Source organism: Hypomesus transpacificus, chromosome 21 (assembly GCF_021917145.1).
Source record: "Hypomesus transpacificus isolate Combined female chromosome 21, fHypTra1, whole genome shotgun sequence".
NCBI lineage: Eukaryota > Metazoa > Chordata > Actinopteri > Osmeriformes > Osmeridae > Hypomesus > Hypomesus transpacificus.
Window position 1 is genome coordinate 1,314,243 of NC_061080.1, and position 27,968 is coordinate 1,342,210.

General features: G+C 50.6%; 2 protein-coding genes across 5 annotated transcripts in view; both read left to right on the plus strand.

The window, feature by feature from the left end:
* The first annotated feature begins 63 nt into the window (after positions 1-63).
* On the plus strand, positions 64-10,333 carry rhot1b (ras homolog family member T1). 3 transcript variants are annotated; one of them, XM_047043559.1, is made up of 20 exons: positions 64-432; positions 1,535-1,593; positions 1,772-1,853; positions 2,009-2,052; positions 2,170-2,223; positions 2,385-2,437; positions 2,588-2,696; positions 3,776-3,877; positions 3,984-4,082; positions 4,166-4,274; positions 4,423-4,543; positions 5,116-5,200; positions 5,415-5,560; positions 5,846-5,946; positions 6,031-6,161; positions 6,344-6,427; positions 6,628-6,750; positions 7,018-7,220; positions 8,383-8,505; positions 9,252-10,333. In XM_047043559.1, exons 1-20 carry the CDS (start codon positions 396-398, stop codon positions 9,367-9,369), a joined length of 1,983 nt encoding a protein of 660 aa, XP_046899515.1. In that variant the 5' UTR covers positions 64-395; the 3' UTR covers positions 9,370-10,333. The 3 variants fall into 3 exon arrangements, with proteins under 3 accessions (XP_046899515.1, XP_046899516.1, XP_046899517.1); XM_047043560.1 differs by lacking the exon at positions 8,383-8,505; XM_047043561.1 differs by lacking the exon at positions 6,628-6,750.
* An 899-nt stretch (positions 10,334-11,232) lies between these two features.
* rhbdl3 (rhomboid, veinlet-like 3 (Drosophila)) overlaps positions 11,233-27,968 on the plus strand; it is a 40,443-nt gene continuing 23,707 nt past the window's right edge. The window contains exons 1-3 of one of the 2 annotated variants that reach the window (XM_047043574.1): positions 11,233-12,948; positions 13,206-13,813; positions 14,271-14,294. In XM_047043574.1, coding sequence (XP_046899530.1) covers positions 13,694-13,813; positions 14,271-14,294 — 144 coding nt within the window. In that variant the 5' untranslated portion in view covers positions 11,233-12,948; positions 13,206-13,693. The remainder of the gene's footprint in view (positions 12,949-13,205; positions 13,814-14,270; positions 14,295-27,968) is intronic. The other variant, XM_047043575.1, reaches the window with a different exon arrangement.

A 27,968-nucleotide genomic window follows, 5' to 3' on the forward strand; every position in this document is an offset into this window, starting at 1 on the left:
CTCGTAATTTCGAGATCTGCTGAAGGGGGCGTGTGCTTGTTGAAACTTCAGGTTTGCTAGAGCGCTGATACTGTGTTGTAACATACAAGTTTGTGTGCGGACAAATCAGTGTACTGAAGCTTGATCTAGCAATGTGAAACAGCGCCATACAGCATCCCCAGCTGCAGTAGCAAGCCGGTTGAATAGTAGCCTATTTTTGCTTGCAAACAACGCTGCACAGCTTCTACTTTTGGAATTGAATTGCGCATAGGATTGCCCCCATATTTTGTGCCATGCGAACGTAAACCAGGCCATGGAGATACATCGTCTCGGGCTGTCATTCTGTCGAGCGCACACGAGCGCATAAATGTTACTCACCAACGTATTTACAGATTTAGTCTTTGACAGCGGAGAAGATGCGCAAGGACGTCAGGATATTACTAGTGGGAGAGCGTAAGTGAATGTGTCATGATCGTATGGTGTTGTATGACTGTAAACCTTTGCAATATGTGTGCTAACGTTACAATTTGAGTGCTAACGTTAGCTTGTTAGCTAGCTAGCCAGCCAGTAGAGCCTCCATAAGGTTGCGTGATGTTGATGATCTCAGGTATAGTGCCGTACCTTGTGAAATGTTTTTTGCACAAACCACCTTGTTCATCCAGTATATTTATAGGTATACCGTAGCCAAACAATTTGCTTAGTCTACTGGAGTTAGCTAACGCTAGGTGGTTACAGTTGCCTGTAGTGTAGCCAAATTAAAATGACGAACAAAAGTCTGTTTCAGGTGTGCATGTGCCTACATACTCTTGCGTCACTCACATGCAGCGTTATGAAATGTGCTGACCTACTACCCACACTTTCACTGATATAAAAATTGGGACAGTTGTTGTTTTCGTAATGTATATCATGTGTCATGTTTACATTTCCTTTGGCTTTTCAAAAGCATGCCCAATGTAGCCATCTCAGCATGTCCAAGAGTGATCGATCTAGTTAAGAGCACTCCGGGCTCAAGCAGGAGTGAAGCCGGTGTATCACCACACTATTCTGTAGAGGTAAAAGGGAGTTGGAGAGACGGTTCAAATGAACAAAGTAGCTATGATTAATGTCACACCCAATGCTTATAAATGCTATGGACTTGCTACATATGTGTACCGCATCACTGGATCTTTGGAATAGACTTATAAATTCCACGGGGAATACTCTGTGTTAATATGAACAAGAGACGTGCAAGGTTGAGTAAAGAGCCTCCAACTGTGCCAAATGTTAAACAGAGAATGAATGATTTGAATGGATCTCTCACTCTCTCTCTCTCTCTCTCTCTCTCTCTCTCTCTCTCTCTCTCTCTCTCTCTCTCTCTCTTTCTCTCTCTCTCTCTCTCTCTCCCCTCTGTCTCTCTCTCTCTCTCCCCTCTGTCTCTCTCTCCCTCTCTGTCTCTCTCTCTGTCTCTCTCTCTGTCTCTCTCTGTCTCTCTCTCTCTGTCTCTCTCTCTGTCTCTCTCTGTCTCTCTCTCTCTGTCTCTCTCTCTGTCTCTCTCTCTCTGTCTCTCTCTCAACAGCCAAAGTAGGGAAGACTTCCCTGATCATGTCTCTGGTCAGCGAGGAGTTTCCAGATGTGGTGAGAGAAATCTTCATACATTCTTGTTTGTTGGATTGTTATCAGTACCAATAAATATATAGTATAGAATTTCTCTGAAGATGAATCAGGCAATATGATTAGAAAAAACTCACGCCTGATTCATGAATACGGCCTCTAAAAATGAAAATGGATGTCGATTTTTGTCGTCTTTGCACAGGTTCCGTATCGGGCTGAGGAGATCACCATACCTGCAGATGTCACCCCAGAGAGAGTTCCCACACACATAGTAGACTACTCAGGTGCTGCCTGCTCCCAGTGGACTACATTTCCCATGGACACTTCTTTACCGTGCTTGAAAAATAACATGCTTTTCATTGATTTTGAATGACCTGTTTTGTTGTAGTTGTAGTTTTATCATCTTGATGCTGATTTGTTTCATATTTTGTTTATCCAGAGGCAGAGCAAACAGACGAGCAACTCTTTCAAGAGATATCCAAGGTGAGATGAGTTATTGATAACTATGGTCTTAAATATTGATTACTTTGGTCTGTCCCGTGAAATAAGCGCTGAGCCAAAGGGTAGACATACTAATGGATGATTCTCTTCTCTGTACAGGCAAATGTGATTTGCATTGTGTACTCAGTCAACAACAAAAACTCTATTGAGAAGGTGAGCAAGGCCCACAGAGCTCATAGTCATAACAAACCTTCATTTCCTGTTAACTGAATGTAGATTGCGATATTGTTCATTTGTTGAGAAACGTTCTTTTGCATCAGACCCTATCTTGCACATCCACATCTTGAATTAACTTTGCGTCATCTTCGTGTTAGGTCACCAGCCATTGGATCCCACTCATTCTTGACAACACAGACAAAGACAGCAGGTGGGCTATCTAACCAAGGCAGCGTTGTGTTCACTTTCCACATTCCCAGAATACAAATCGTGATCATGGCAGCGCAATGTGCTTTTTTTTGGGAGAGACCAAGCCAACATTCAAACACTGCGTTCCGTTCTGGGGTTCTCCTCCCGACAGGGTTCCTCTGATCCTGGTGGGGAACAAGTCGGACCTGGTAGAACACAGCAGCATGGAGACCATCCTGCCCATCATGAACGAGTACACGGAGATAGAGACCTGCGTGGAGGTGGGAACACACCACCACCACATCCTTACAGAGATGTGACTGAACCGCACTGCTGATACTGAGTGTACCTATACACACCCTGCTGCCTAGAGTGTGTCATGTGATCAGGTCTTAACATGATGTCGGAATGTAGCTCGGGAGGGAACACTGTGCCGCTAGTGTTAGCAGGACAGTAAAGAGTCATGCAGCCAAGCAATAAAATGAAAATCTATAGAAGTTTATGGGTGGCGCAATGAAATGCTCTCTGTTGATCGCCAAAAAGGCTGGGACTGTGTTTGTCTGCCGTTCGTATATCCAAACAGTTTGTAACTCGAGCTTCGAAAGGTTAGTCGTTGTTCTATCCGTTGAGGTGAGAGTGGATCCTTAGACGACCTTGTGGTTTCTCGATGGCGCCGCCTCTGTCATCTGTGCCTTTGAGTTTTACCACACGGCTAACTACATGGTTGGCCTTGCTAGCCTAAGATAAAGCCTTTATGGTGACCACTCTGGGTTCCTCAGGGAGAGTAACCCTCAGCATGACTAAGCCTGTGCTCTTCCCAAAATGGAAATAACCATGTGTCAAGCATGCGCTTAGCTGGGAAACCCTGGGCTGGTATTGGCCCTCTGTCTTAAGTGGAGCCAGAGGATATCTGTCCTGTATGGTCCGTCAGGTAGTGAGTCGCTGGTCTATTATGGTCTGCTGTGTCCATCCATCTCTTGATTCAGACACATCCAGCGCTAGCTTTCCGCCCTCCGGGATCCATGTTTAGTCGGACTGGTTAATTAACCTGGCTAATCCCCTCAGTCTGATTCGGTACTTTACACACCCTGCCTGTTTACTAATCAGACACGACAGGCCTTTCACTGCCAGGCTACCCTGCCAGACGGGTTGAATGCTAGCTTGCCAATAGCTACAGATATAGCACACGTGCTAATGAAAACCACTGTCACTTTTCTGGCACACACAGCAGAAGTCAAAGGAAAGTATGAACTCAATCGTTTATTTAGTATAAACGTCTTTCAGTTGGATAAGGTATTACCAAGCAGTTCTGGTGGTTGGTGACTAAAATAAATAATACACTACCTTCTCCATTCTGTAGTGTTCAGCCAAGAACTTGAAGAACATCTCTGAGCTTTTTTACTACGCCCAAAAAGCCGTCCTGCACCCTACTGGCCCCTTGTACTGTCCTGAGGAGAAAGAGGCAAGGGCATTTTCTAGTCCTACCAAACTCCTATAAAGACCTGAAGCCTCCACTTGGCTTAAGGATGGTGTGTGTGAGACTCTTAACTGGTCTGTCCTTTCCTCAGATGAAACCTCCCTGTGTCAGAGCCCTGACGCGCATCTTCAAAGTGTCAGACCTGGATAACGATGGCAGCCTAAATGACAATGAACTCAACTTCTTCCAGGTGAGGCTAGTGCCAAGAGATCCAAACCAAGCGAAAGTGCTTTTTGCTGAACTGTGTGTGTGTGTACGTTTGTGTGTTTGCAGAGGACGTGCTTCAACGCTCCACTGGCTCATCAGGCCCTGGAGGACGTGAAGAACGTGGTGAGGAAGAACGTCCGAGACGGGGTGTGCGACAACGGACTCACGCTGAAAGGTTTAGGCCCCGGTCCCTCCCCGTGCACACGCACAACACAGACACACACCTGCACCCCTCACACAGCCGCTTGGCTCTGCTCCTTCCTCCAGGTTTCCTGTTCCTGCACACGCTCACATGGCCTTTTCGGCTCTGCTCCTTCCTCCAGGTTTCCTGTTCCTGCACACGCTCTTCATCCAGAGGGGGCGACACGAGACCACCTGGACCGTGCTCAGGAGGTTCGGCTACGACGACGACCTGGACCTCCATCAGGACTACCTGTTCCCTCCGTGAGCACACTCACACACACACACACACACACACACAAACCACACAGAGGGAGTAGAATCTACACCTCTCCCCATCCACAAACTGTCTCCCCAGTGAGAGATTCTTCCATCTCTACACCCCCACACAGTCTCTTCTTCTTTGTTTGTTCGCTGTTTATATCTGTCCTATATCTGTACAAAGGAACTGGTACAGTATCTGTACCAGTTACTTTGCCTTGTCCCCTTTGATCACATCACGAACCGCCTTTCATCTATTCCTGGAAGATAATAATAGCCAATAAGACCATTCAAGCCCATCAACCAGTTAACCAGATGTAAACGGGGTCCATGATAACAATAGGAACGCAGCAATGGCACCTCCGCCTCACTGTAAATCCGATACATTAACTTGCGATAAGGATTAACGTGCAACCCCTCCCTCATCCCCCTGTGGGAGCTAACCTCAATTACCCAGGAATCCCTCTTGCCCCCTGCAGAGCGTCTATTAAGAAAGCTGTAATTGAATACGGCTCGTTCCGGTAATCTCCGATGTTCTCCATCTGACCATGGGGGGGGGGTTGTGTTTATCTCAGGTTGAAAATCCCTCCGGACTGCACCACGGAGCTCAACCACAACGCCTACCTCTTCCTCCAGAGTGTGTTTGACAAGCATGACAAGGTGGGGGTGATGCTTCTCGAAAGAATTGTGCAGTTCACGTCCGAACGCGGGTCGTTCTCGTCCGTTTGGTGGTTTTTATTTTTGCTAACATTAGCTTTGGCTTCAGTTTCACTAGAGAGCCACACGGTCCTAGGTTCGAACGTGTTTCATTGTATGAGAGTTAATAATCCATGTTACTTACCATTAATCAGCGGTATGTTTACCTCTGACCCAGGACCGGGACTGCGCACTGTCCCCTGATGAGCTGAAGGACCTGTTTGACGTGTTTCCCTACATGCCTTGGGGCCCTGACGTCAACAACACGGTGTCCACTAACGACCAGGGCTGGATCACCTACCAGGGCTACCTCTCCCAGTGGACGTGAGTACGGCAACATGCCAAACCTCAGTCAAACACGTGCCCAAACACGTGCCGAACAGCGCCATTGATTTAAAGGTGTACAGCGAACCAAACGGTGCTCGGTCATGCGTTGAGTTCAGATACTTTTAGACTTTGAAAACATGAGCTGAGTTTTTACCACAGGATAGCTGTTGCAAAATGATCCCAGCGATGCCCTTTTTACAAGTGTGTTACACGCTGATGTGTTGCTCACCTCTTTCTGCGTGCGTTCGCGTGTGTGTGTGTACGTGTGCCCCCTCTGTCAAGGTTGACCACGTACCTGGATGTCCAGAGGTGCCTCGAGTACCTGGGTTACCTCGGTTACTCCATCGTCTCCGAGCAAGAGTCCCAGGCTGCCGGCATCACAGGTGATTAACGGGGTTCATTACAATCCGAGGCCAGGTCTCCCGTGGCAACGTGGGCTAAATCCTTTGCCGTCCGTCTCTGTCCAGTGACGAGGGACAAGAAGATCGACCTCCAGAAGAGGCAGACCCAGCGGAGCGTGTTCCGCTGTAACGTGTTCGGGGACAGCGGCAGTGGCAAGACGGGCTTCCTCCAAGCCTTCCTGGGGAGAAACCTCCTGGTGAGACCCACTGTGGTGACATTGCTGCCACACCGTGCTGAAATACCTGAAGAAGCACCTCAAGTCTACATCTTCAGCAGTTTTTATTGACGGAATCCATGTTAGGAATTTGAACTTTTTTTGTTTTGTGGTGCACGGTTAGTCTAAGAATGTTTCTTCCCTTTTTTTCTTTTTCTTCTCAGCGGCAAAACACGGTTAAGGAGGAACACAGATCGTACTATGCTATTAGCACAGCCTACGTGTACGGCCAGGAGAAATACCTGCTGGTGAGCCGCCCTCAGCTGGTCACTACATCAGTCGGACTGGGCTTTGATTGGGGTGTTTCTTTCGCCATTGTGTCTCCGCTGACATCTAGCTTTTTTCCTCTCTCGTTTACGCTCTCTCTCTCGCTCTCTCGCTCTCTCTCTCGCTCTCTCTCTCGCTCTCTCTCTCGCTCACTCTCTCTCTCGCTCTCTCTCTCCCTCAGCTCCACGAGGTCTTCCCAGACTTTGACTTCCTGTCGGACGCCGAGCTAACCTGTGACATTGTGTGTCTGGTCTACGACTCCAGCAACCCGCACTCGTTTGAGTACTGCGCCAAAGTCTTCAAAGTGCGAGTGCAGAACCTGCTCATTGGTTGAGGCCTTTCAGATCACTGCTGTACTTCCTTGTCATCACTGATGTATACTGCAAATCATATTATAGTGACACTCTTAGAGAATGTAGAATGTTTGTCTATTTGCATGGCACGTTCACGTGAGAACTCGCTCACGAGTCCACACGCGCACACACACACTTTCACACACAGAAAAGCATTGTCAGTATTCCAACGAGTGTCCTCATGTCCCCCCCTCCCCCCCCCCCCCCCCCCCCCACAGCAATACTTCATGGACAGCAAGACCCCGTGCATGATGCTAGCGGCCAAGTCCGACCTGCAGGAGACCAGGCAGCTGTACGGCTGCACGCCGCTCGAGTTCTGCCGCAAGCACAAGATGCCCCCCCCCCAGTCCTTCACCTGCAACGAGGCGGCGGCGCCCAGCAAGGACATCTACATCAAACTCACCACCATGGCCATGCACCCGTGAGTACACCTGTCCCTCAAACCCCCGCGGGACAACTCCCCAAAAGCCTTCCCCCCCCTCTCCCCTCCCCCCCCCCCCTCCCCCCTCCGAGTCCAAAGGCCGTTCTCAAGTCCACCTCGAGCCCTGTAATCCTTTCTTGATCTCTCCCAAAGCGAAAGCGCTTAGCCGCCGCCGCGACGTGAAGCTTCGACCACTTCCTGTCAGCTCCCTCTCATGCTAGTTTCTCACTCGGTTTTCACAGCATTTGATTTCACCTTGCACTCATGGAGACGGCTGGCTAGATGGAATTTTTATAGATCCCCGAGAGACGAAATGGCACGGCTGACCCACGGGTTTTGAAACAAAGATTTGATTGCCATTTGTGTTGAAGCTGCTTATGCTGCGGTGGTTTTGCGTCGTGGCGAGGACAGGGCCCGTTCACGCGGCTGGCACTGGGTATGCTTGTGGCTCCTCTCCTGCATTCAGGAGGACAACAAACATCCCAGGAAACCTCGCACGGTTACGTAAGCATGGATTCAGATCAGTTCTAATCCTCCTCTTACACACACACGCACACACGGGACAGCACTGACATATGCACACATTTAATCTAGCATCGTTTTAGTTGATTCCTCCTGACATTTTAGTTCTGGATCGTTTATTTTCTCACAGAAACTATGACCATCTTACTCAACAGGGAACAGTCTGCATTCACATTCAATGTATCTCCAGAAACCATTTCTTGCATGTGGATACAGTTTATTCTTTTGAAGCAGTGCCTCTTCGAGCTGCGGTCCTAGACTCCACGAGATGCTCGCGTATCTTTCCCTAATTGAGTAAAGTGGCCATTAGCAGAGTAGCTCTACCGCTGACTGGGAAGCAGTTTGGAAGATAAGGGTGGAGACGCTTCCTGGTTATGCCTGTCCCTGATTTAGGAGGACCCATGTGTAAGACCATGTGACTTTTCTCAACGTTCCATGCCTGTCTAATCTTCTGTGGGTTACTATTGGATGATATGGTTGCCGGCTCCAGGACTCTCAATCACACTTTTTGGCGGTGGAGGATTGTGTGTTTAAACTTCCTTTTCTTTCTGTGCGTGATTGCGTGTGTGTTGTTCACCTACTTTGTGTGTGTGTGTGTGTGTGTGTACACGGATGTGTGTGTGTCTCTCTCTCTCCTCAGTCACGCGCGCCTGCGCTGCATGTGCACGTGTAACAGGTGCACCTTCTGCCTGTGCCAGAACTTCCTCAACTCGGAGCTGGTGCAGTCGGTGAAGGCCAAGCTCTACACGGCCGTGTTCAGCAGGTTCTCTCTCCTTCCTTCCTTCCCTTTCTTTCTTTAATTATTCATTTTCTTTCCATCTTTTCAGTTAGCGCTCTGACTAACCTTCACCCGTTTCCTCACTTTTCTTTCGTTTCACCATTGCAACGCAAAACGTGATTTATTTATTATTTTTTCCTTTCTCGCTTTTTCTGTCTCGGTGTGTTCATCTTCAAGGTTGCCCTGCACTCGTTCATCCCTTCTTCCACCTCAGTCCCTCGGTCACCCTGGTCAAGTGGATATTGTTTCCTGTCCTTGTCCTCTCTGTTTCTGCCATGTCATACCCCATTCATAGTTTTTCTCCTTTTTCTGTTCTCATGCTTCATGGCATGTTTTCTCATATCTCAGGTCTTCATTCCTGCCCAGTTGCACCCTCTGTGTCTTAACAGATTTGGCCTTTTTTGCCTCGTCATCTTCAGTCATTGTAACATCAGAACCTATGTAGACTTGAACCAGTGGATATTACATTCCTTCTTATTGTGGCTTGAGTGCTTGTCTCTTTATCTGGCTTTTAGAAGGGTTTTGTGAAAGCATTACTGAGTTGAGTCTCTTCGACTTCTATCTTTCTCACTCTATCTCACTCTTTCTATCACTCTCTCATTCTCACCCTCACTGTCCTTCTCTCACTCTCTTTCTCTCACTCTCACTCTCTTTCACTCTCCTTCTCTCACTATGTCTCTCTCACTCTCACTCTCCCTCTCTCTCTCTCTCTCTCTCTCTCTCTCTCTCAGACATATGACGCAGGCAGACCTGAAGACCTCCACCTTCTGGCTGAAAGCGAGTGTCGGTGCCACTGTGTTTGCCATCCTAGGCTTGGCCATGTACAGGGCCCTGCTCAAACACCGGTGATCTCCACGCTGCTCTGCCCTCCTCTCTATCTCCTGTCATCTGCAATACGTTCAAAAATACCATGAAAGATATTTTCCCCATGAGGGTGGGGATGCGAATAACCATTTATTGAATTTTTCTACCTGTGGTAATGTATGGCAATTGCTCTTTTTTTTTTGGTGTCAATGATAAAATATAGATAATATATTTATATTTATATTGAAAATGAAAGGAGAACGGCTGACGAATCCTGCTATCTTGTGTAACGAAGCTATTTTTGGTTGCCTGTGAATTGAAATGATAAACCTAAGTGTGAAGTAGTAACTAGAATTATGCAATGGAACCAGTATACATAAATAACTGCTTTAGATGTGACTGAACAACGTGTTAACAGTCTGTATATATCCGCCTGTATTCTTTTTGGCAAAATGTCCAACATAAGCTATAACGGTCTGACAAATCATAACAGTGAATGCAAAGTACTATCGTTTTAATTCAATGGCTTAACATAAGGTTTCTTAAACGAACACAGTTTGGGGAGCCCCCTTAGTCCTGACATTGAAAAAGGGCCTTTAAATTGCCTTTCGTGGACAGAGAGAAGCATGGTTGCACACTTGTTCATTTTCATATCCGAACGAGCCCACACCTCTTCAGAGAACATTGGTCATTTGTGGAATGAAATCTTCCAGCCTCTTAGCCCTGAGCGTAGACTCTGCTGCTGCCCTGACTCCCAGAGCTTCATTTCAGTTGCCAGCCTGGATCGTGTGTGTGTGGCTAGTTGCTGTACAGTCAGAACTACAGAACTGCATGCTTCCAAACGTTTCTCTGTTTAAAATCGTATTGTGTAATTTCAACAGTCCTGTCAATACTACTCATTCCAATAATCCAATTGTGAAGTAACCTTTCCCAATTCTCCCAGACTACTAGCATAGTTATTTTTATCACCTTCGCCATTCCAAATGTTTATAATAAATAACTATGATAATACTGTGTCCGGATACATTTATTTTTGGAAGCATTTGAATGTTATGTGATATTGTTGTGCGACATGATTTGACAAAAGGGGATATGAGATGTTTGAATCCACTGTGAGGTCATGCACCTACTACTCCTCCTCACGTGTGCATTGAGCCAGTGATGTCAGGATTTCAGAATGAGGTAGACACACTTGTAGCTGCTGCAGTTCCATCCGTGGACACACAGTGGCAGTGTTGAGCAGCTCATAAGAATTGAGAGTAAGATGACACTATTCCACCAGCAAGTTTGTCTGTTAAAATATAGTTCAGAGGCGAAATTGACTGAAATGCGAATTGTCTAACATACTCGTAGGATCTCACCACCTCAAGATTGCCTTTTGTCTTGTGCTGTGCAGGTCAGGGAAATAAATCACCTAGCAACAGTCTGTTAGACATGTTAGTATCTGACGAGCACCAGCCTTTTGAAGAACAAGTGGACAGGTCAGAGATGAAAGGTCACTGACATTCACATGGACGAGGTATTTACTGCTGGTTCCACATACAGTTAGCACAATTCTTCCTTTGCTAATTCTTTTCTTTCCCCACGTTGATCTCGAATAACTAAGGCCTAACAAATGTGGTCAAGTAACCACATTTGTAAGACACTTGTGTTTTTACTTCACAAATCATTTTTTAATAAGGACCTGAATTCTCTCACGTGTCGGCTAGACCACGGCAACCTTTCCACAACGAGCAGTGAATACCAATGCCGCCCCTTGCTTGCATCACAGACCTCACAGACTGTCTGGTGAGCTGCCTAATGACATATCCAGAGTCTGTCTCACCCAGACAGATAATGAGCAGCTCAACTGATCTGAGACGCACCAACAATCTGCTGAATGAAGCTGCCCTGGCTAGCCACTAAGGTTAGTGCGAGTGTTAGAGTGCAATGCTTCCGTGTGTGTGTGTGCGTGCGTGTGTGCAGGGGCGCCGTCAGGAATATTGGGTCACATGGATTAAAAAAATATGTATTTTCTATTAGTTTTTCTATTTTTTGGGGCCCCTCCCAGTCAGGGCCCCTTGGAATTGTCCTAACCCCCCCCCCCCCATATGGCGCCCCTGTGTGTGTGTGTGTGTGAGAGACAGGTTGTTAGTGCCTTACCTGCCCACCAGCTAATCCTCCCTCCCCTCTGTTGTTATCCAGAGTTGCTAGCGACTCCTACGCAGTGCAGGTGTTATCTCGGGGTATTCTCTCTCCAGTTCTGCAGGCTGTGTTGCCCTTTCAAACCCAACACCAGCAGCTGAACTGTGAACGTTGGATTGTGTGAAATGCACTGTCAGTTGGCAGTTTTTCCTTTTAATTGGACAATCTCCTCTCCCTCTCTCACCGCGGCCGAAAGTGTGACAGGCTTTCTGGCGATGGTGTCAAAGGTGCCTCCTTTTGAGTCAGTGACTGCCTTTATGACCTCCCTTGATGTCTGACTTCTCAGAAGGGCTAGGATGGTGATGCATAGACTGTAGAAGTCAACAACCAAGAGAAATATAGGATGAAGCTGAACTGTCATTTGAAACTCTTCTAGTTGTGCCAGTTGAACCACAGCTGAAAGTGGAAAGGGCAAAGTTGAAGGGGAACCTTTTTTGATTGTTATTCGATGTCGGTTGAGAAATGCACTATAGTATTTCAGTGGTGAACCTTGGAATACTCTCGTTATCGAAACATGTAAAAGTCTTGTGAAGCTGTCAGATGTTAAAAATAACACATGTCCATATATTGTATCCATAGCAATGCCATGTACTCAGAAGTAGTGATATTTAGTCTGGTAGATAAAACCTTCAAACTAACCTACACACAAGCCTGGTTCCCCATAGGCCACTGGAACTTCAAGACTTGGTTTGTTTGAAGTGTTTGGTGGTCTAATGGCTGGGTGAGGTACCGTCATTTGGCTGATTGTTACGCCAGACCTGAAGGGTAGTGTTTAACGGCCGTTCAACTAACCTGGAATTTACAGGCTGAGGGGCATTTTTCACTAGCACAATCCAGTTACAGGCTGAATTTGTTTATTTCAATATAAATGTGTGTCTAGGAACCCAATACAGTATGTCTTTACGTGTATTGTTTGCTTTGAAGATGAGTATTTCGTTTGTCTTTTGTGGATGGTGCTCTGTGGATGACTGGATTAGCAACACTTAAGTCCGTCAAAATGATGCTTTAGTTATGCAACTGACAGAATGTTATATCGATTTTGTTTTTGAATTCACGTTAGGGCCAAGCTCACCCTTTTGAGTCACGCGCGCTTTGCTGTCTTCCTGTGAACGCGCGAACCCCTAAGCAAGAGCCAGCTGGTGAGGGGAGAACAGGGGTTCCTCGAGACCTTCAATTGATGTGAGTGGGTGGTGTTCTCATCTTGCGTCCAAATAAAGCCCCATATCTCTGTCTCTCTCTCTCTTTCTCTCTCTCTGCGCCCGGAGGCTCGCATGCGGCAGTGGAACAGAGCCGAAGCCAGCAGCCGGTTATAGCTCTAGCTCTGTCCGAGTGCCTCCTGGATGCTCTCCAACTCCGCGGAGTCGGTGTGTTCCCCGAGGCTGCTGAGAAACAGTCTAGTTGGGCAGCTGGCCGAGCGGCGCTGCGGTGAACAACGGAGCGGTAGGCTACAATGACGCACCGAAAATGTATACTTGAATGACTTTCCCATGGTCCACGACCACAAATATAAACACAGGCTAGTGTTATATGTAGTCTATATAGGACATTGTATCGCTGATGGAGCCTTGCAAGTGTTACGCTACTGTATACGACGACTTATGTAGTAGCCTATGATATTACATTGGGTTTGTATGAAGTTGGGGTCATTTTTCTTCAAGCCAATGTTGCCATGTTCTTACAATGCGTTTAATTTTCAGGTGAGACAAGGACAAGTGTAGAAACTTGGACTCCAGGCTGTTCTTGTGACAAGAGGCGAGTGCCCAACACTGGTGTATAGTTGTCACGGACAAGCACAAGAGTAGGCTATAGGTTTGTTTGTGGGCTGTATGGAAAATGAGAACTTCGTTCCTCCCTTCATCTATGTAGTTGAGAGACGCTGATGCGCACTCGACGGACGCTTAGCATCATTCACTTGGCACTCAACTTTCTCCATTTTCCGGATCGCAAGAAGACCTATGCATTTATGTTGCTCTTAGTCTCTTGATAGTAAGACATACTAATAACGTTGGACTAAAGATCAGTGTGAATAACAGGCTGATAACATTTAGGTTAGGCTATATTGACATTTAGGGAGTATGGATATGGTCGAACATTGGCTGTAAGAGCCAATAATGGATATTTACGAGTCTCTTTCGATTTGGATATAATTTGTTCGCTTCGTGGATTGAGAGGGGCAGCCCCTACGATGCCGAACAAGGCTCGGGACGTGCCGGTGAACTCCTCTCCCGCGGTGGCGGCAAACGCGGAGGGAGAAGAGATCGAGGTGTTGGAAAGTACCGACGTCCTTCCAGTCGCTCCCGAAGACGTAAGAACAATCTGGATCTCATCTCTCTCCTGTCATCCTTCTATCCGTTTTCGTTTTGTCTTTCTGCGGCTCAGCCATTTGGGCTATATTTGCCTTTGCTTCACGTCTTCATATATGTAGCTTTATAGATGTACTGTTTACTTTCGTTAAACATGTCTAGCCTTGCATGGATCCATGACTGACCTGCACAAGAAGGAAATTGACCCAGACAACTAGCTGTACAACTAGCAACTAGCTGTATATTGCTTGGCTGCTGTATAATTGATGCTTGCGGTGCATGATTACTGTAGATTAATTCAGATAATGACGGCCCACACATGGCATCTGCTCATCTCCCATCCAGCTGTGCCCGTGTCCCATAAGTGGCAACCTTTCTCTATGGTTGTCTTTCTTGACAGCACTCTCTCGTTCTCTCTCTCACGCCTTCCCTCCCTCTGTTTCTCTTTCCCTGTCCCAGCAATGGAAGTCTCTGTTTGACAAGGTATGTACTCTACCGTCCCCACAGGCCCCCTTTTGCATGTGCGCTTTGAGAGTTTAACGTGTGGAGGTTGTCATCTCTGTGTGAAAGGGGGCGAGCTAACGACTCTCATTTTGTGTTGTGATGTGGTTTAATAACTAATGCTGGGAGTGACGGTTGCCAAACTGTGTTGGGTTAACAAGTGAACCTCAGTTCCCGCCCTTGCGAGAAAGTTCAAACTTTTTCGAGGTGAGGGGAGAGCGTGGCCTTCGTTTGCTCCTGTGGAATGAGTGAGAAGGAAGGCGAGAGCAGGTTCTGGCACTGTTGCCCCTGACACTGACCCGTGCAAATGCAATTAGAGCGATACATAATCCCAGTTACAATCACCATCCTATCCGCCGCCCCCCCCCCCCCCGTCAGGGGAGCTGCCATAGGGGAGGAAGCAGCCGGTGGGGGCTGCCAGACGGCAATCGGAGCCCCCACACCCCACCACCACCACACGCTCTCTGGGGCTGCCCCAGCACCTGCCTGCCTGGACCCCAGGCCCCCCCACTCAGCCCTACTCCCTACTTCATGGAAGGGGCAGGCGAAGGCTGTTTAGTAGTGTGGGGCTAGGGAGGGGGAGGGTGTGGGTGTGTTCGGAAAGGGTGTGTGGTGGTTAGGGGAAGGGGATAGAGGTGTGTGTGTGTGTAGGGGGGGGGGGGGGAGCAGAGGCAAGTCAGGCTCGTGTCAGACTTGCTTTTTCAGACTCGAGGGAGACCAGGGGTAACCGAGGGGGGGGGGGGGGGGGAGGACCCAGGGGATTATGGGACAGGGTGGGGGGGACATAGTCATTGTGGTCAGGCATTAAGTGGGCCTCTCAGTCCGCTGCTTTTATGCGTGCGGCACTGCTTTGAATTTCCTCAAGTGGCCTTCAGACAAGGGGGGTGGGGGGGGGAGGGGGGGGGGGCTGTTGGTCTTTCCAAATGGTGAGGTCGTTGGCCGGTCTGGCAGCCACAAACACCCCTTTCACTCTTTTATTCTCTCCCCCCCGCCACCCCTGAATGACCTGCTCCATTTGTCAAACACTGGAAGGGGGTGACCTCCAGGGTCCCCACAGTGGAGACCGTGGAAGAGAAATGATGGAGCTTTGACCCGAAATGAGGAGTTTTGAGGACAAAACCGGGCAACAAAGTTCTACTTCCAAAGTAAAAAGGCTCAGTGATGTGACACTATCGCATTGCTCACCTTAAGATAAACGTCTTCCTCAATTTCACGGAAGAGATGCCTCCGTTGAAATTGATTTAGAATGGTTGCGGTTGGAAATATGAAGAGGTGGGGGGTTGGGGGGGATAACAAATCTGGCAACCCTGCTGTGTCATTTCGGAGCACAGGCTGCCTGTCTGGTGCTGCTTGTTTCGAACGCCCATGTGTGTGCTACCTCTCTCCAGGAGCGCGGCTTCAATCAAGGTGCAGTGTGCCTGGGTTCTGGGTTCTGGTCCGCTGTCTTCTCGGTCTCAGGAGAGGATTCGGTTGCAGTGGAAGTGCTTCTTCCCCCCCCCCCCCCCTCCCCCAGAGCAGACAGATCATAAACCTCAAACGCTTTTCATTTGTGTCGCTGTTGCCCGTCTCTTTAAACACACGTTACTGGATGACTGAACACGCTTACACACACATACAACACACACACACAGTGTCCCATGCATGCATTCATGAACACGGGTACACACACACAGACACACACACACACACATATAGACCTAATGAAGCAGACATCCCATCAAGAGAATAGCAGCTGCATGACACACAGTTCTACTGGAGGACAGGCCCACTAGTCTAATCAAAGATAATTGCCTGGATCCTTCAACAAAAAGCATCCCACTCAGAAAGGGGATCTCCCTCCCCCCCACCGCACTCTACTCAACGCCGGCTCAAAAGAAAAGTCGCCATTATTTTGGACAAAATTGGAGAAATTAAGTATGGAAAGTACTTCAATAAGAGCATGCTATTTCTATCTGTTAAGGATATAGACAAGCTGATGGCTTTTCTCCTTTGCGTGGAAGGAGACCCAGGAGATTTTGTATTGGGTTTCTTTTTAGCACCATGTAAAAGGCCGCATTAGAAAGGCTATACAGGATATTCCTTGTCTTATTTCACTTTGCCTGAGTCATTGGTTGGCAGGAGAAGGAGCCTGTGGTTCTCAGGTGTTGGGGGTGAGTGACATATTGAGACAAAGCAGCAGCTAGACTGTTATAGGAGACAGAACACACACACACACACACTGAGGCTCTGGTTTTCGCCCTGCTGGTCAAACATGAATCCTTCCACTGGTAATTCAAATGGTAGCGATGGAGTTTTATTAGCTGCCACTGGACTGTATGGATATTTGGGTTTCAATGATAGACATGCTGGGTAAAAGCAAAAAGCATGTCGTGTGAGTGAATGGGCCTGGCCACAGTGAGGGTCGTATCCCAAAAAAACGATGACCTTTCTTCGACCGATTGCCACCCAATCCTTGCACACCACACCTCCACTTTGATCCTTTTACGGAGCGGTTATGTGTGTGTGTGTGCCGACACACTGCACCCATTGTGTTGACGTGCTACCGTGGTGTGACGCCCCCAACCCCCCCCTGGATTGACCGGCCAAACATGCCACAAGGCACGCGTCTCGAGTCAAGCGATTCAAACGTTCACATGGGCGCACGCTGTACGCATACAGTAGTTCCAACTGCAATCCTATTACGGGGGCCTACCGCAAGCAAGGGATTAGGACTTTCCTTCGCTAATTTATTTGTTTAGCTCCTCGTGTGCTGTGGCCTATCGATTCGCTTTCTGGTAGGGTCGGTCACGGCGAAAACACTGACGAGGGGTCACACCGCTGCACGGCGGTTATCGTCGCTGCTTTGCGGCGCAGCGATTTACAATCGCGTGCTGTCCGTTCTCCCCGGTTCAACAGCCAATCGAGACGAAGCGGTGGGGAGGGGGGGCGGGTGTCCGGCTGGTTGCTCGGCGGCCCACCTGTTCCTGGAGGCAACATGTGACGCCTCAGCGAGCTCGTTAACGAGAGGAGCTGGCGACGCCGGAGCAGAGGGGCGGCCAGCCGGCACCTCCGGTCTCACTTTTGTCTCGGAGGCAGCCGGCCCTGCCGTGGCACAGCTGCCGCCCTCTCGACGCCGCCGCCCCTTTTGAATGGCACTCCACCGTGAGTGGTCAAGGAGACAGGTGACTTGGCACCTCATTGGTGAAGCCAATGAGGAGGCTGGGGGAGCAATAGGCTCCCTATGTGTGCACCATGCATCCCCCTTTGACACGACCCTCGCCTCACGGTCCTCTCTTCACGAAGCCCCCTCTCGGCACAATGGCCTTTGCAGCTAATGGGCACTCGATATCCCACAACCTTTTTGCATACAAACCCCAATCGAGCTTGGGAGGTGACTATTCAACGACCTTGTTTCCTGTCCTCCAAAAAAATAAATAAACACGGACTGCGTCTTTAAGTTTCCTCGTTGAGAAATATAATCAGTGGGCATCTTTCTGCTCTGGCGTCTCGCCGCAGCCCCTAAATAGCTTCCCATAATGAAAGGAAGAGCTCCAGTCGACAAGAGTGTGAAAACAGCCCCGGCCTTACGTCAAGGTAAAAATAGCCCCCCCCCCCGATTTACCGATGCAAAGGGGGGAGATGTAGCGCCTGGCGCGTGGTAATTGGCTGGCGTGTGTGTTAACTCATAAAGGAAGCAGACGGAGATTGCCGGAGAGGGGAATGGGGCTGAGGAGGAGCTGGCTGAAGGACTCGCGCCCCCTCCTGAACGTGGAATGTGCTGCGGTTGAGCGCTTTTTTTTTTCATTTCTGCACTTTTTTTCTTCTTCTTCTTCTTCTTCTGCCTGTAATTTTTGGGTGCGTGTCTTGTCGTTTATGCAAGCGCTTACATATGTTTCAGCGCGTCTGGCTTTGATATGTTAATCCGTTCGGAGAGGTCAGCCCAGTTGAATCGATGCCAGGCGGCGACACTCTTGGGAGCGCGTGTGTGTGTGTGTGTGTGTGCGCGCGCGCGTGTGTGTACACCTACCAGCTGCCAGTTCAGGCCCTCGTGTCAGTGTGACCACAAGGTCTGATCTTACTCTCAGCTCACATAACAGGAAAGCACATATTATAAAGTACGTTATACTTCCTAGTGATAACACACGCTCACTGATGTGCAGTCAAACTTTCCTCTCCCACCCACCACCCTCATTCTCCTGCTCGCACACCCAAAAGGGTGTGAGCTTCTGTGTGTGTGTGTGGGTGCGTGTGTGTGTGTGCGTGTGTGTGTGTGTGGCTTCTAAGCCGTTGAACGTGTCCAGCATAGCCTCTTGTGAACGCCAGGGCTCAACTCTTAGCGTACTCCTTGACATAGCGATCAAGATTGAGCTGGGCCTGAGAGCGGCCGGCATTCGACAGCTTCCGGCCTCCTGTTTCAGCTCGTCATTCAGGTCCACGGCGATCAAAGCCGGCCCGATCCATTCACTCCTCACGGCTGAAACTGGGATACCTTCCCACAGGTTATGGTTACAACAAGGCTGATGTGGGAGTTTAAGTCTCTCTCTCTCTTCCTCTCTCTCTCGCTCTCTCGCTCTCTCTCTCTTCCCTCTCTCTTCCTCTCTCTCTCGCTCTCTCGCTCCCTCTCTCTTCCTCTGTCTCTCTCTGGAAAGGACCTCTTCTGTGCATGTTTGTGTGTATGTCGGAGGGAGGGGGGGGGCAGGCGTGGCTTTTGTATCAGTCTGTTGCTCATTTTCTCCTCCTTTTTAAGCTTTGTTTTTGCAAACGTCTCTGAAATGCTGGAAAAGATGATAAAACACACACACACCTATTCCGGCTCCACTGGCCTTACAGGTTCATCCTGAAGCCTGGCAGGTGGACTGGTGGACAATACACCTGTGTGTGTGTGTGTGTCTGCCCAGACGTCACTCACTCACTCACACTACAACAGAGCCCGTTACACCTCGGCGAGTCAAACTCTCCAGTCCACCTTCTCCGATGAAGCACAGTTTAGTCTTCATGGTCAAACAGATGGTCCACTGAGAGAAAACCCCCACGAAACCTCTGCCGACGTCGCAGCCTTTGCTGAAGTTGCACAGAAAAAGCCATGCGTGATTCATTCGCCACTGTGAATGGCCGCAGTGTGCTCTAACTGCGTGTGTGGCAGACTGTGGAGGTGTGTCTGTGTGAAACCTGCTCACCACCGCTGTCTTCTTGTATCCCTCCTCCCTGGAGAGTGCCGTTGAAGTAAGTGTATCTGCAGTTTAGATTAAATAAAGGCAGGGCCGCGCTATTTCCAAGGTAAATAACTTCAGCGCTGTTCGCGCGGCCGCCCACACAAAGCCGAGATTATTGCGAAGTTCGGACGGAGAGCAGAATCTCATTTCCCTCTCCCGTGTCTCCCGTATTCTGCTTCAGTGTTGCTGTTTGGCAGAGTTGGGCGGCGGGCACAACACAACGATTTCAGAGACCGCAGTCATGCACTTCCACCTCGCCGTTTTCACACCTTCGTGTAGCACGTGAGAAATCAATTTACACTCCGCAGAAAAATAAACCGGAGAACTCCCCTATGCAGTTAGAGTTGTGAGGTTGCTGAACATGCACTGTACTGGTAGGGACGTTACCTATTGCCCTGTGCGACAGAAATGCTGCTTTAGACTATGCAGAGGGGAATTGTTGTTGTCGATGCCCGATTATGCTGGAAGCTCTATTTGTTTTTGGTGCCGTCATCATGGCCACTCCGTGGGTGCCCAAGGTGAGTGACGGTGCTTAGCTGTCAGTCTGGCGCATGGCTCGTCTTACATGGCATCGCTGCGGAGGCCAGCCGGCAGCGATTCGCTGAGTGCCCGTTCCCATGCCTGCGTCAGGGCGTTCCATCTAGGCCTGGCTGAACCCTCCCCTCCCCATCGAACCGTTCTCGTCTGGTTGACACGAAGGGGCGTGATTTATAGCGCCTTCATCGAGGAGCCTGTCGAGGTGTTTCCTTCCAAGTGTCGGGATGATTTGCATGCTCGCCTCTTTGGGGAAGGCCTGCCAAAGTGAGGATAATTCACACCCTCTTTGCAGGTGGTATGAAGTTTTTTTTTTACTTGTGGCTGGAATCATCAGAACAGGCTTTCTTATTTCTTCTTTGAGAAACCAGGGGTCAGATGGTTGAGCGGTTAAGGAATCGGGCTATTAATCAGACGGTTGCCGGTTCGATTCCAGGCCATGCTAAATGACGTTCTGTCCTTGGGGCAAGGCACTTCACCCTACTTGCCTTAGGGGGGAATGTCCCTATACTTACTGTAAGTCGCTCTGGATAAGAGCGTCTGCTAAATGACTAAATGTAAATGTAATGTAAAAACCGACTGGCTGATGCTGGAGGGCTCCTCAGTATACATGTGGTGGGGATGTGGGAGTGTGAAATAGCCCCCGTCTTTGAAATACCAACTCTCCTCAAAAGGTTTCAGTGGTTAAAGTAAGATCTTTTTTTGGCATGGGAATAACGGCCATCTTGATCGTTTCTCGGACTCCTACAGGGTTTCTTGAGGTTTCGGTGGAAGCAGATTGGCCAAGGCGATAAAGCTCATGCTGCTAGCCGACAGCCGTGGCTGCCACCCCTTCTGTACTACATCATTATATCTCTGTTAGAGTCTCAGAGGGGAATATCCATCCAGCTCCGCTAAAGACTCGGACAGGCTTTTTCTAGAACTTTCTCTCCACCGCAGGGCCCAAGTCCCTCGGAGGGATGGAGGTGGTGGGGCAGAACGGAGGTGGGGGTGTTGTGTATGGTTCCTGAACCCTTAGGATTATGGAAATAGGATTATTAAAAGCAGGGGTGATTGGCAGGTCGAACGGCTCCAACAGAACAGCACAGAGAAACCCAGGATGCCTTTTGTGCTGCAGGAGAGAAGGAGGGGCAGCCCGAGGGAACCCCAAACGCCGGGGGAACGCAGACGGGGTCGACTCCCCCCACCGTCCGCTTACAGTGCTCGAGGTGCGTTCGGAACCTCCCCCGGAGCCGCCCGAAGGGGGGCGGGCGGTGTTGAGTCCCACCGACTGCTGAAGGGTTCCACCCCGCCCCAGATGTCAGCCTTGAAAATATCTCAGACAGCCCCCAACCCCCCCCCCTCCCCCCTTCCAATATCAATCCCGTCCCTCTGTCCAGAGATTTGTAGAAATTAAATCAGGCCCCCCTCTTGGGCACCCCAGCCCTGGGTCCATTTCCCCTCCATCAAAGACCATAAATCTCCTGGGTGAAAGGACCCAGCCCCCCCCCCCCCCCCTCCCCCCAAGGAGAGGCAGGGTCACCGTAGGGCGAGCCCCAGAAAGAGGGACCGTAAATGGGGGACAGAGACAGCCAGCAGCAGCCCGCCCCCCGTGAACAACAAATGTTTCTCACTTCTTTTTGTCCCCTCGTCTCACCCCCGACGCTCCTAAACGATGGCGCTTGTAAAAGGTTGTTTTATGTGGAAGGAGTGTGCGTGTGTGTGTGCGTGTGTGTGTGTGTGTGGGGTTACATTCTGTAATGTGGGTGTTTCTGGGAAGGAGGTTAGGGCCTTGTTGCTTTGTCTCGACGCTGACCTGACCGTGCCCCACGCCTGGGCGACATGGACACTCCATCACCTCGCCTTTCTCCTCCTCTACTCTTTTGTGTGTGTGTGTGTGTGTGTTTGGCAAAGACAATGTGCATTGTGTCTAGTTGCATCTAGTGTACATTCTGTGCGATTTATGTCCTGCGTAATGCTTTCTCAGGCTTTGTCAAGTGTTTGGTGTGTGTTTGTGTGGGGGTGCTCCCCCTTGCGTGTGCTGGTTTTTGTAACCCGCCATGGGGGGGTAAAGTGTTTATTTGCACACTTGCTAGGGGAGCGCAATGTGGGCCGCAAGATCTCAGCATGGATTCCCCACATCACCACTGTTTCCGCCCCGGGGGCAACAAGGTGCTTCTTTTGATCTCTCTCACTCTCACTCTCTACTTCTCTTTGTCTTTCTGTCTCCACCTTTCTTCTTCCTCTCTCTCTCCCCCTACCTCTCTCCCCCTACCTCTCTCTCTCTCTCTCCCCCTACTTCTCTCTCCCCCCATCTCTCTGTTCTCTATCCTGTCTAACCTCAGCATGTAGCCCTCTCCTCCAACTGTTCTCCTCGCAGCCAAGAGACTCAACCAGCCAACCAGCCTAGAGACTCATCCAGCCAACCAGCCAACCAACCTAGAGACTCATCCAGCCAACCAGCCAACCGGCACCCCTGTGACTAAACCAACACACTCAGACAGCAGTTCATTACAGCTCTCTCCCATGATAAATGCTCCAGTCAAACTCCTCGTGTTTGCCAGTGCTCCCGATGCAGCATTGGTCAAAGCCCCTGGCGGCATCACCCCCCCCCCCCCCCCCCCCCCCCCTCCATGACACTTCTTTATCACTTCTTTATGCAGCCCAGGGCTGCAGGCACCGAGGAAGCTGGGAGATGTTGTTTGAAGCCCTCAGACTGGAGGAAGAATGTGGCTGAACCGTATGTGTGCACCTGTGTGAGTGTGTCAGATACTGTATGTATGAGAAGGGGTGGGTTTGAGACGTTCCTGATTATTGATGGATCCTTGTTGCCCCTCTTCGGAGTCCAGCGATGGCCTGGCTTCCGGTTTTGGTATCTAGGTTTTCGAAATCCAGATCTGGTTGCTGAATGTCTTTCTGTTTGTTGGTTGCTTAGTGACTGGGCTGTGCACCAGGGGCTTCAATAGCATCCTCAGATTGAAGGCCCACTGGGGTCAGAGAATGTCCTGCGTTTCCCCCGACCTTATTTTATGGATTGGTCAGGGTAAGGGTATGACTTCAATTGTCTCCTTCCAGGCTAGACTTATTATGGGATGACTTGACCTGGTATCCATGGTAACACCAGGACCCTTCGAAATCCGTCTGAACACCCCCCCCCCCCTCCCGTCCCCGTCTGCACTGATCGAGCCGTACCTGTCCCTTTTAATGACATCATCACATGCTCCCGTTGCTTGGTAACCTGCCACGGTTGAGGCAGGGGATTGCGCGCCTGCGGCGGCGGTGGCGACAGGCTAATTTGCGGCGGGGGAGAGGCAAGCGTGATGAACGAGGGGCAGGCAAGGCGTCGCTCACACCGACTGTCTGACAGCCCCGCCCGCCGGGCAGGCCGCCGTCGATTAGAGGGGGACGCGAGCGTTGCTCATCGGCCTCAGGCGGCGGTAAAGCACCGGCGTCGTGACAGGGGGCACCCGGAGACACGGCCGCCGGTCGAGGACCCCTTCAGACGGGATGCTGGACGGTGGGAATGACCAGAGTTCCCTTTTCCTCACTCCTGTGTCTCTGCCCCCCCCCCCATCCCCCCGCCCGTGCTACAAGGAACACGATGTGGAAAAAACGTCATTTGTGCTCCGGGAACGAGCCATGGGTAGATTCCGGAGCCGCGTCGACGCTGTCTGTGGAAACCAGAGGCAGAGGAAAGACGGATGGGGCGGGGGGAATTTTCCTCCGGTGAGGAAGCAATCACTCGAGGCTGCTAATCTGTTTTCCTTTTCACTTCCCATCCGAGGGTAGAGAGAAGGATGTGAAAAGCAGGGACTGCCTGTCTCACTCTCACTCTCTCTCTCTCTCACTCTCACTCTCTCTCTCTCTCTCTCTCTCTCTCTCTCTCTCTCTCTCTCTCTCTCTCTCTCTCTCGTACACACACCCCTCTTTAGTTACCAATTAGGTTGACCAAACAACACTACCACACTGTATTTCTCCTCTCTCCTTCCCTCCCTCCTTCTTTATGAAGGTCTCCCCCATCCCCTCGGGTTCCCACCCACAGGGCGACCGTCGGCTATATTTCTGCTCGTTGTTTAAGGAGATGATTATAGCTGGCCGAGCAGGGCCCTTTCTTGTTGAAGAGCGTGACAGAAGCACAGGAAGGGGAGGTGGGGGACAATGACCAAAACTCTTCCGGACTAATCGTTAGTGGCCCTCGCAAGGAACGTTCGTTCGGGAGAGGCGGGCGTGGAGGGGAGGCGAGGGTGAATCTCTCGACGGTCGGTTGAGAACGTTTTTTTCGGTTGACGAGGGGGGGGGGGGGGGGGGGGGAGGTGGGGGTGGAGGTGGGGTAAACTGCGTTGCTGGGAAACTGGGGGAGCCAGAGGGATGGGGGAGAGAGGGGGGGCAGAGAGGAGGGGCGGGGGGGGGGCTGGGTGTCCCCTGGGCAGCACCGGCGGCACTGGAGCTCAGGGGGAGGCGTCGCACAGAGACCCAGTCACTCACGTTTACATGTAGTCATTCAGACGCTCTTATCCAGAGCGACTTACAGTAAGTACAGGGACATTCCCCCGAGGCAAGTAGGGTGAAGTGCCTTGCCCAAGGACATAATGTAATTTGGCACGGCCTGGAATCAAACCAGCGACCTTCTGATTAATAGCCTGATTCCTAACCGCTCAGCCACCTGACTCCCATCATCGCCTCCTCTTTTCTCACCCCGTTTCCCTTAACAACACATAACTGAGTCCTCCCTCCTCCCATCTCTCCGTCAGCGCCTCCCTCCCTCTTGCTCTCTCTCTCCCTCTTTCTGTTCCCACCTTCCATCCATCCCTCCACCTTTCTGTCCTTCCCTCCCTCCTTCTCCATCCACCCCCCTCCATCTGGTTCTCCTTCTCCTAAATCCCGTCCCTTCGTTTCCCCCCGTGCTGTTTTCGTGTCGGGGGTCTAGCGCCGAGTGTGGACCGGCTTCCGCGTTCTCGGACGTCGCCGTGGCATTTCTCCGACTAATAGACGTCCCTGTCAGAGCGTTAGTCATCGCTCTCACCGGCGGCGTGGGCTGCTCGCCCGCCGGGCCGTGACACGCATGCCGAAAGCATCTCGAACAGAGCCAGACGGTGACCTTTACCGGGGGAGGTTTTTTTTTTTAGGGACTGGGGGGGGGGAGAGAGAGAGATGGGCGTCTGGGTAATTTACGACCTCGCGTCCGTGTCTCATCACAGTTTCCCCCGTCGCCCCCCCCCCCCCCGTCGCCCCGCCTCGCTTCCCGACTCCGCCACTCGTCTGTCAATCATCCGCGACAGGGCAGCCCATCAACACGGTCCGCCTGGCTATTCCGGCAGAGGCAAGTGCAAAGTTCGGCTCGGTCGCCCCAGACAAACGACTCGCTGATAAAAGTCGATGACTGACGTGCTCGACGTGAGCGGTGTTCCGACGTCTTTTCCCCGATTGAAGGATTGCAGCAGCGCTGTGCCCACAGGCACCCCCCCCCCCCCCCCCATTCCATTCCTTTTGTGCTCGGCTCTGACAGGTCCGACAGGACCCAAAACAGCTCTTAAAAGCCTTTCAACCGGAAACGCCACCTGATCTCCATTCGTGTCAGTCCATCACAAGGGGGGGGGGGGGGGGAACGTGTAGTCTCAAATTGCGCCCCCTGTGTGCTACAGCTCTGCACCAGTGAACTTGAAGTTCTACAGCTTCTCTGTAGTCGTCCTTCCGTGTCCAAATTCATCGTTCACGCCGGCCCATTTCTGCTCGGACTCGCCAAGCAGCACTCTCGGATCGTTCAGGGAGAACGTTCTTGAAGCGTTCACCACCTGATTCGCTTCAAGCCCTCCCGCCTGCATCGTTTGTCTCCAAGTCCTATTCAAAGCAGCGTGTCTTCTTCGGAAAACCGTCTTTTAATGTGGGCCTGGAGGTGGGGATCCACTCCTCATCTGTTCCCATCACCCCAGACGGTTTGTGAGGTTGTGTTCTGGACGGATTAGAGTCAGAACTCCCGTCTGAGAGGGATTAGAGATTAAGGGGGAATGCTGATGCCCCCCCCTCCCCCCGCTGACGGGGGAATCCTTCCGTAACCCCTGCTGTCGCTCCGTCTTGTTTGCGGTGCGTGTCAGACATCAGTCAGAGGTTACGACCTTTCACCCTCGGCGGTTTCCTGAGCCCCCTCCCCCGTCCGTTTCGCCGACCCTCAATCCCGCTCCCAAGCTGCTGCCCCGGACTCGAGCTGAACCCGGTCGCCTTGCGTCAAGCCAGAAGAGAAGACCCTGATAAAGTCCTCACTCCTCGTGCAGACCTGTGGTGTGGGAGAGATAACGTTTGTGTTTTCTCAGCTGCAGCCAGCGATATTGATGTGGACACAAAGAGAGAGAGAGAGAGAGAGAGAGAGAGAGAGAGAGAGAGAGAGAGAGAGAGGAGAGAGAGAGAGAGAGAGAGAGAGAGAGAGAGAGAGAGAGAGAGAGAGAGAGAGAGAGAGAGAGAGGAGAGAGAGAGAGAGAGAGAGAGAGAGAGAGAGAGAACTAAGGTGCACGTCACGGATCCATCCTATATCTCTCTCTGGACAGGCTCCTCACTGGTGTCAAGGTCATGGATTTGAACTACCGAATTAGCATGAGAAAGCCGGTGTGAGGCAGTGTGTGTGTCCCCCCGTGTATGTGATCCAGACCACTTCCCAGCTGTCAAATCAGAGGGTGCCAACTGACCCCCCCCCCCCCCACCACCACGACTCTCCAGCCAAGTCTGAAGCCAGGACAAACCTCCTTATGACTCCAGTCAGTGATCTGATGGACAGCCAGTGTGTGACGTGTGTGTGCTACTGGAATGCCCTCCGCTCAACTCTTCCCCCGCGGCGCACCATCCCGCCATCCCAACACAACCGCACACAACCGCTTTGGTAAAAATCGCTCAGGGAATGACAGGAAGCTGTGTGTGTGTGTGTTCTCCTGTGTGTGTGCGAGAGTCTGTGTGTGCCGGGGTGTTTGAGAGGGTGTGGTACGCGAGGGCCAGTGAACCGGGCCTGACGCGCTCTCGTCGTCCTGTGTAATTAGCAGAGAGAAAAACGAGCACGTCCCCCAGTAATAGGAGCTTTTAATTAGACCCACTAATTGGACTTTGTCAGGGGAGCCCTTCCTCCTTGTGTGTGCGTCCGTGCGAGAGTGTGCGACGGCCTCTGTGATTCATTGTTTTGAGTGTATCTGTGTGTACGTGTATTTTGTGTGTGTGTGTGTATGTACGTGTGCTCTTGAGGAGTTGACCTCCACGACCCTGCAGGACGGCTACCCTGGCCCTGCTAGAGCTTCATTAACAAAGATGGGCTCAGTCAATAGACCAATGAACACGCCCGCAGATTGACACGAGAGAGAGTTACTCTAGCGGTATTCTCCCGTCTGACCTGACAGCCTGGGTTCAAGCGCTAACCAATCCTACAGCTGCCCAATTAGTAAATGACAGGTGTGAGGACAACTAGGGGAACTCTTAGCCTATGGTGTGTGTGTGTGTGTATAGAGTGTAGAGGTACAGCCTATGGTGTGTGTGTGTGTGTGTGTATAGAGTGTAGAGGTACAGCCTATGGTGTGTGTGTGTGTGTATAGAGTGTAGAGGTACAGCCTATGGTGTGTGTGTGTGTGTGTGTATAGAGTGTAGAGGTACAGCCTATGGTGTGTGTGTGTGTGTATAGAGTGTAGAGGTACAGCCTATGGTGTGTGTGTGTGTGTGTGTATAGAGTGTAGAGGTACAGCCTATGGTGTGTGTGTGTGTGTATAGAGTGTAGAGGTACAGCCTATGGTGTGTGTGTGTGTGTATAGAGTGTAGAGGTACAGCCTATGGTGTGTGTGTGTGTGTATAGAGTGTAGAGGTACAGCCTATGGTGTGTGTGTGTGTGTGTGTGTGTGTGTGTGTATAGAGTGTAGAGGTACAGCCTATGGTGTGTGTGTGTGTGTGTGTATAGAGTGTAGAGGTACAGCCTATGGTGTGTGTG